General features: G+C 38.5%; 1 protein-coding gene across 14 annotated transcripts in view; it reads right to left on the reverse strand.

Annotated features, from left to right (window-relative positions):
• Positions 1-2,196: 2,196 nt before the first annotated feature.
• Positions 2,197-8,598, reverse strand: part of ptprk (protein tyrosine phosphatase receptor type K) — an 86,939-nt gene continuing 80,537 nt past the window's right edge. For 7 of the 14 annotated variants that reach the window (XM_014030075.1, XM_014030077.1, XM_014030078.1 and 4 more), the window contains 7 exons: positions 6,854-7,027; positions 6,154-6,171; positions 5,473-5,604; positions 5,273-5,398; positions 5,021-5,184; positions 4,804-4,939; positions 2,197-3,646 (listed from right to left, as the gene is read on the reverse strand). In XM_014030075.1, the coding sequence (XP_013885529.1) occupies positions 3,593-3,646; positions 4,804-4,939; positions 5,021-5,184; positions 5,273-5,398; positions 5,473-5,604; positions 6,154-6,171; positions 6,854-7,027 (804 nt within the window). In that variant the 3' untranslated portion in view covers positions 2,197-3,592. The remainder of the gene's footprint in view (positions 3,647-4,803; positions 4,940-5,020; positions 5,185-5,272; positions 5,399-5,472; positions 5,605-6,153; positions 6,172-6,853; positions 7,028-8,598) is intronic. The other 7 variants (XM_014030076.1, XM_014030087.1, XM_014030086.1 and 4 more) reach the window with 1 other exon arrangement.

Consider the following 8,598-nt stretch of genomic DNA (forward strand, 5'->3'; position numbering starts at 1 on the left):
CTAAACAATGTGCTGGTTGTGTTATTTATTTAATTCATTATAAATTGTTTTACTGAGTTCTTAAAACTACACCTCATGCTGTTTTGTTCCCAGGCTAGCGCAGCACATTAGTTTCTCCTACAGTTCAGTGGAGCTATTGTTAGCTTATTTCTTATTTTTATTTTAGAAATATATTCATTTTAGCTCAGCTTAAGCCAGCCTGCTGCATAGAAAATCAGATAGGCCTATATGCATAAAACACACCCCTATTATTTCACTATAAATTACTCAATAAAATATTAAGTTATAGAGTGTTATGAATTTAAAACAATACTTTAGATGCTAAGCTATAGATGCTAATTTAAACAGTTTATTCGTTAACTCCCAAAAGAAAAGACAAACTATGTATTTTATTAGGCTTAAGATGTGTTAAAAGAGATTTTTAAGACGATATTAAGTTTTCCCAGCAGTTTTATTATCTTATATTTTCTTGCAGGTTCAGTGGCCCTTTGAGTAAACCAACTCTTGCAGGTTATTATATTAGACATATTTTCACAACCGTGTCAGAATCGCACACCGTCCCCATTTGTTTTGTTGCATAATTTTTTTGCAAAACTGTTGAGAAAATGTTATTTTTTCAGTGTTTTCTGGTGTAGAGATATTTATTTTATTTTATTTTTGTGGCTGTGGGTGACAAAAGCAAAAAGAAGCCTCTCATGGGTTTTTGGGAAGTGACATTAAAAAAACTGATATCTTAAAGATTTGTGGTTAGCTTAAAATCTATTTTGAAATTGTTAAATATATTCATTATTGAGGACAACAATGCCAAATAAGAATTTGTACAGATATACAAATATACATAGACTATATACATATGATATAAGGCTAATTTAATTTCAACTATTTTCTGCTCTTGACCATGTTTCTGTTATTTAATGTTACTTTGTCAACATGATTTTATAATAGCATGCAGGGTAGTGAAAATGATTGTATTAATTAGTGTTTTATTGCTGGTCAGTATTAACAGCAGCCTACAGATGAGTTTGTGTTTGGAGGATTACTTAAGGCTGAATAATTTGTTTCTAGATTTGTTTTATCTATAAACTAATTGTAAAGTTTCTTTTCTAAAATGCAATGTTTTTATTTTGGGAACAGTTTTTATCATTTTTTTAAACGTTTCTTTTTGCTTTATGAATGTGACTTACAATACTTTGCCTCCTCTAAGTACTGCTATCAACCATCCATTGTAAATAGTTATGCAAATTAAACTTTTGGAAGAAAACAAAAGTGATGAAAGATGTTTTTGTCGCGGCACCACCCCATAGAAAAACCACTGCAAACTGCACAACCTGAGACATTTTAGTTAAAGAAGTGGTCTTTATTACAGCAAAGAAGCCAAACATTACAGACAAGAATAATTATGAACCGTGAACATCGTTGCCAAACTTGAACCCTTTCATCCGTTCACTCTTCTTAAGGGCCACAAATTTACTTTTAATGACAGAACGGTCAAGATTTGTTACATGAAGCGGTATCTTTACAACGTTTAGCTGGGATGCTCATTCCTTTTGCCCAAATGGTGAATTTATCAACATATTTAGTGTACAATTATAACATAGGCCTCTGGATCTCTCTCTCCCTTTAAGGTCAAAATAAAAAGTTGAACTAAAATTGAAAGTTGACGTTCCAACAGAATAAACTTCAACTTGTGGAAATTATTAAATATCGAAACATCTGTTGAAGTTGAATCCTCCCGAGTTTTAACATTTTGACCTTTTCTATAAAGTACTCATGAAATGACCTTTAAAGTTGCTCCAACTGAGTGAAACATCTGACATATTTACAATATACTTTTAGTTTTTTTTCCACGTCTCTGCGCACAAACAGAAACGTCTGCAGTAAAGCCTCACAAAGAAGCAGTCGGATGAGTTCAACAACAAAAATACTTAAAACTCTGGTCGTCCATAAGAACGCATCGGACAAAGCCCTGACTGAGGCTGAACGTGCCGTTTCCAACAAGTCAATTTAAACGATTAGGCACAATAAATGTGTTTGTGTCACAGTTTGGCGTGGCCCGTTTGTGTCAGGGATAAAATAAATGTGGATGAAGACAAACGGCTCATCCCGACTGAAGGGGGAGGAGCTATCATCCAAAAATACTCCGTGCGTGTAAATGTGTCGACGTCCTGCCGACCCAAACAGCAGAGGGCTTTCAAAAAAAAAAAAGACAATACAACTGGATTCCACCTAAATACTGAAAAACAATATCTAAGGCCTAATATACAGCTTCAATCAGGGCTTCTTAAACTCTTCAAGGACTCAAACCTGATATTTCAGGACTCCAGGTGAACCGGCCCGTTTTCCATGCCCCGCCCCCCAAAACACGGTTTAAGAAACGCTGCTGGTAGAGTAAACGTGGAATGAAAAATGATTGTTCTTACGAGCAATGCAAGTAAACAATAAATACAAACAATGTGCTTTATCCATATACACATATTTACACAAAGTCTTTGGCTTATGAAGAAACATCAGCTACAAAATAATAAAATTCAAACAAACAAAAAGTGTTGGCCACCAGAGCACACAACAAATGAAGCCTGGGGTCAGTTCACTTCCAATTCTGCTGTTTTTCTTTTTTTAACAAAGCAACAAATAATCTCAGTCCTTTTATACAACAGGCTCGTCTGGATTTGTTGGACTCATATCTGTTGTGAACTGGCTGAATTGAAAGTGCATTGGGCCCAGCCCTGAAATAAACATGATGACAATGAAACTATCTGTTTTTACAATTCACGTTCACACAAAAGACTTTGAAACTTCTATCCTTGAAATTAGCACACGATGCAACAAAAAACTAGTAAACACAAACATAATTTTCTTCATCTGTTTTTACATCGTTATGTGTGACCAATTTAAAACAGAAGAGGTTAAAAATAACTCGTACGTAATCAATAAACTCAGACTCGACTGAGATGACCAGACACCTAACATGAAGAGGAAGTGACCAGAAACAGAAGCTCTCATCACGTTTGGCTGGGCTGTAAGTTCAGGTTTTTTTTTTTTGCGCCAGTACAAAACTTCTGGCAGCAAATATTAAAAAGAAAAATCATCAAGATCAGACGTAGTTAAAGTCCTTTTTTTAAAAAAAATACCATGATCATGGGAATGCGGGCCCACAGAAAACTTGAACTTGCAGTTTGTTGTAAGCTGGGATGCCAGCTTGCAAAAGGAGAAGGGCGACATCTACAGTTCACAATGAGTACTGCAGCTGAAACGGCACAAAGCATCGAGTCCAGAGGAAAGGGTTGTGGTGAGAGGTTTAACATTTAAACCGAGGCCCAAAACATACAGGAGCCCCGCTGGCACTCAAAAAGCTGTACAATAAGCATAAAGGAAATAAAAGGAGTAACGTCTCCTCCTCTGCACTGCAGCAGTCCTCTTAAAAAAAAAGTCCAAACATTTCCCTGTGCAGAACACCGCTGTACAACGAGCCCAATCCACTCGCAGCACATGTTGAGACGGAAAGTGGATGCTACAGAACACCACGACAAAGGTTCAAACACGAGCAGGGAACAGATCATCCCCGGCTTTACTTCCTGCTTCCATCCTTTGCTTAGGACGACTCCATGAACTCCAGAACCAGGTCATAGCAGAACCGATACTGCTCCTGTGGACAAGAAACAATCAATAAAAACGAGTCCGAGTGGCCAGAACTTTTTATGTTTAAACTAGTGCTGGACAACAATTCATTAATTCATTAACAATACATATCAGGATAGGAAACGGTTCATTAATGGTGATATGATGTCGTACACCAGAGGCTCAAAGCAGTGCTCAGTGCTACCATTGGTTAAGCTTCGCTAACAATGCTAACCTTAACGCAGTGGATATTTGCACCTAAATGAGCTCAAATTCAGTGGTGTGGAAGTGGTTCAGGTATTGAAATTCTGATAAACTGAAGCTTTCAGGCCGCTGTAAAAAATACGGCAGAGAGTCTGGTTCCGACTCGCAGTGGAAACACATCAAAACTGTTTTACCGATAAAGTTTCACTCGATCGGGATGGATTGGCAAGAATCTGGTGATATGATACATATCCTGACACAGGGTGCACAATATAATAAATTGCGATACTGTAAGCAACGATATAGTTTAATTTTTTTCCCCAAAAATATATGGCTAGCTGACTGCTGCCAACTTGTGGTCGGAGGCTAAACTACACAAGAATGAACAGCAGGCATGAAAGTTTACGTTCTAAGCCTCAATTAAAAATCGATACAGTGCTTTGGAAAATCGATGCGGTATCTGTAAATGAAATATTGCAATATTTCAGTGTATCAGTATCAATATTTTCTTATACCCTACCACTTGGTAAAACATTCTGAGTGTAAACGAAGCCCTCTAAAAGTTTAAATCCTGTTCCTAAAACATCATCATCTCCCTGTCAGCAGATGTCCAACAAGTGAAACAAATGCTACAGACAGACGGGTATGGCAGGCCGTTGTGGCATAAACTCAAAATATCTGCAATAAATTACTGACTATATGAAACGTATTTCAAATAGCAACAATTAAATTATGACGAGTCACTAAATTTGAAATATGTCGATTTTTGTTCTGACTAGTCATAATTCTCTTTAAAGATGTCTTTAATGACCTCAGGTTTGTAGGTACAGTAAATATTGGTGCTCTTCATAGTTTTCTGACATTTTTATTATTTGTATCAATATAAAAATTAGGAGTTATATTGTGATATAAATATTCGCCACATGGTCCAGCCCTAGTTTAACTTCCCTTCCTGATTCTTGTGAGGTGATGTGAACTCACGGGAGTATCCACCATGTTGGGCTTGCTGTTCCTCAGCGTCTTCACAGCGTGGAAGACATCCACCACATTCTGCCTCTTGACCATTTCACACACAATGCTGCTGGCACAGAACACTCCACTCCTCCCGCCTCCGTTCCTACAGAAACACAAAAGCAAACGCGTCGTTCATCTTTAACCCTAAAACCAGTCCTAACTGGAAACGCTCTGAGACACATACAGACAGTGCACGATGGTCCTTCCCTCGCCCTCCTCTCCTTCACGCTGCCACTGGTCGACCTGAAGGATCAGTTTGAGGAAGGAGCGTTTGGAGGCGGGGACTTCTCTATGCCCCGCCCATCCCAAGTACTGGAACTGACGGACCATCAGGTAGCCTTCCTGAGGCTGAACGACCAAAACAAAAAGATAAAAATTTGAACCGATATCAGCAACCCTCGCTGTAGAACTGCACCAAATAAGAACCCGTACTGACCCTGGTGAGGTTGCAGACTCTGAAGAGCCGGCTGATGATGTCACAGTCCATCGAGCAGGACATGCACTCCACCTGGACCGGACCGTAACGCAGCATGCCCTCCTCCGGCCAGTACTGAGGACAACCCTGAGAAGAAAGCAGCAACTTTTAGCTTCAGAACATCAAAAAAACAACTCTAAGCCACGCTGAGAGTGAACTACCTGAGCCAGGTCGATCTCGTTCAGCATCACCAGGCTGGTGCAGCCATAGTCGTAAACTAGCCGCCAAAAGTCTTTGACTGTGCTGGGCAAAGGATGCTGGGTAACGATGAAGGCAGCAGGCTGTCTGTAGCTCTGCAGGCGAAACAGAGAGAGAAAAAAACTTGATGCCATGTTTTCATCACACAAAGCAAATCTTTCCTCCATCTCGTTCACTCGCTTTCACCCAAACCCACAAATTCAACAACAAACAGTTTGAGGGACGTCACAAAGCGAGGAAGGTGATGATGAAGATGATCGTGCAGTGGGAGAGGCAGGAGCATGCATTCACATTTAGACTACAACACATCTGCACAAAACGGGGTCAGTTATCAGTTGGTTCACATGATACGTTCCAAGAAAACACCAAGTTTCTATGAGGAGAATAATTTGTTGGAACGTCCTGAACTGAATGGAAACTGAGCCGGACTCGTCTCAGATGAAGATGGGTGAAAATGTGACGGGGGGAGGGTGGGGGGTGAGTGGCTTTCATGAGCGGTGCACTGGGACCACGATGAGGACCCGGAGTCCAGGGGAGATCTGGGAGCAAAGAATGAATTTGGTCCACGGAGAACTGGAGGCTGAACAAACACTGAAGCCATGAAACAAATCCAGTACTGGAGATTTGAAGTAAAACTCCGTTACCTGGAACTCTTCTGACAGCTTGGTTAGAAAGAGGCCAGAGGTAAGTGACTAAACTCTGCTCAGTCTTTTATCACTTACACTGCATTTTGTCCTCCAGCAGCTCTGCTGGAGACATGTCAGCTGGTTTTTGTCACAACATGCATTTTTATTTTCAACATCCTCTAGAACTGCTCATTGAAGTCCAACCCCCTCTCTGATGCTGACTTACTGAAACCACACCATCTTCTGTATAAGCAACGTTTTTCTTTTTGTCTTTTTTATTTTCAGCTGACTGCACCTGAGCAACACGTTGAGTCGGTGCCAAGCGATGTTTGAGTGGAGGCCAGAGAAGCTAGCGGTCTTTTTCAGAACCTGGATTTGTCTCTAGCCTTCTGCTAAAACCACAAACACAGCATCACACAAACAAGGAGGGGAGTCTGTGTGTGTTTCTGTGTGTGAGTGTAGAAAATATGCAAAAATTCTTATTTTTTATTGTTTTAAATCAGTAATAGAACCTTTTAAGTCATTTTCAGCTAATATGTGACTGCAGGTTGGGACAAAATATGAAAAAATGATGTATTTTTTTCAGAATGATGTCACATCTAACAGATCTTTACATGTGTTTGCATTAAAAAAAACAACAAAAATAAAACACAACGTCCCAAACTAGTCCTGCTGGATGTGTTGAAAGCAGCACAACCTCGCTGTGTTTCTGACTTACATCCATCAAAGCAGCATTGATGTAGTTGCTGCTTTCTCCGTCTATTGTAATGAGGAAGGGCAGGCATCGGTCAGGAGGAAGGCCGTCCATGAAGCGGTTCTTATCCTGGTTCCTAGGCAACAGGGCGATGCTGCAGTCTTCTGGCTGAGGCTGAGGAGTCACCGAGTTTAACGTCTGGACACAGAGAGGAACGGAGAACGTGAAGTTATTTCACTACGATACAGATGGTCCGAGAATTATTCTTAGAAACAGTGTTTATAAGGGATGTTGTCTGTTGGTCACACTAATAAAGCTAAGAAGAGAGAGGAGAGAGAAATGTTAAGAATACAACTCTAAATTTAAAATGATCAGTGTTTTCAGGATTTGTGGTTAAACGTTACAAAATAAATAAAAATGAGTAAAGCAGGAAGGGTTTAAAAACAGCCTTTTTTAAAAGAAATGTACTGTTAACGCTGTAAAGCTGCTCATTGAAAAGTAAATATATTTATCGTTATGATGTGGTAACGAGCATCTTTAAAAACACACAATAAATAACGCTCATCCTGAAGCTGAGCAACTTTTCAGAAACATTCCTGAAGTTGTTTATTTGCAAACAATTAAACTAACAGATATAAAAAATGGTGACTGTTCATACTGACACTATCAGACCACGGCACACATTAAATCTTGTTGCTCCTTATCTGATACAAGCTGCCTCTTCAGGACCCTCTGTATACTGAAGACTTGTGTGGGTGGTCCTTGTTTAGCATTTGGAGTTAGATACATATCTTCCAAGAAAAGGACTTGGAATTAATAGTGGCTCAACAGTGCAGGAGACCTTTAAAGTCAGGGATTAAAATATACCATTGTGTTCTGAAAAACATTGCATTTTTAATATGTTTAGAAAAAAAACACATTGATAAAAATGTATCACCTGGGTGGTCAGTGTATCTTTTGGTCATTGGATTTTCAGTTTCTAAACGGGTATTAAAAAACAAGAAACGATTGGATATTTGATTTTTGCTTTAAAAACAGAGTGAAAAATAAAAAAACGGGCGATTTTTCTATTTTCATTTTATGCTCCAAAAATATGAAAACATCTGTTTTATTATTCTCAAACAGGAAGTTAAACACATATCAATACTATAAATAACTTTTTAATGACAGGCAGCTGTCTGCACATAAATAAATTAATGCTAGCTAAGTATTTTTGTATTTCTTTACTTTACTGTATTATTATTTTTTAAACCATGTCCTGTCTGGCGATGTGAAAATCAGAATTGATGTCTGAGTGTCCAAATGAAGCCCGGCAGTTTTATTTTCACAAGTGGAGCATCATGGCATTTCACTATGATGCTCCACTTCATATATATTTAAACCTTTATTATAAATTCTTTTGAAATTAATTAGAAACGGACACCAAGACGGAAAAAGTAAACAAAGAGAGAAAACATAAACACAGCAATGAATTATATGTGTATATAATAATAATAATAATTTCTTCTTCTTCTTCTTATTATTATTATTATAGCCTCACTGAAAAGTACTTAGTAAATTTTATGAGTAGAACAGGGGTGGGCAATCCTGGTTCTCGACGGCCGCAGCCCTGCATGTTTTATTTTTTTCTCTGCTCAAACACACCTGATTTGAATGAATGGGTGATTATCAGGCTTCTGCTGTACGGAGGACCCAAAGTGACATAATTAAAAATAAAAGTGGAAATATATAAATTAACTAATAAATAAATGCTTAAAGTGCACCAATAT

This window comes from Austrofundulus limnaeus, unplaced genomic scaffold (assembly GCF_001266775.1).
Source record: "Austrofundulus limnaeus strain Quisiro unplaced genomic scaffold, Austrofundulus_limnaeus-1.0 Scaffold996, whole genome shotgun sequence".
NCBI classification, from domain to species: domain Eukaryota; kingdom Metazoa; phylum Chordata; class Actinopteri; order Cyprinodontiformes; family Rivulidae; genus Austrofundulus; species Austrofundulus limnaeus.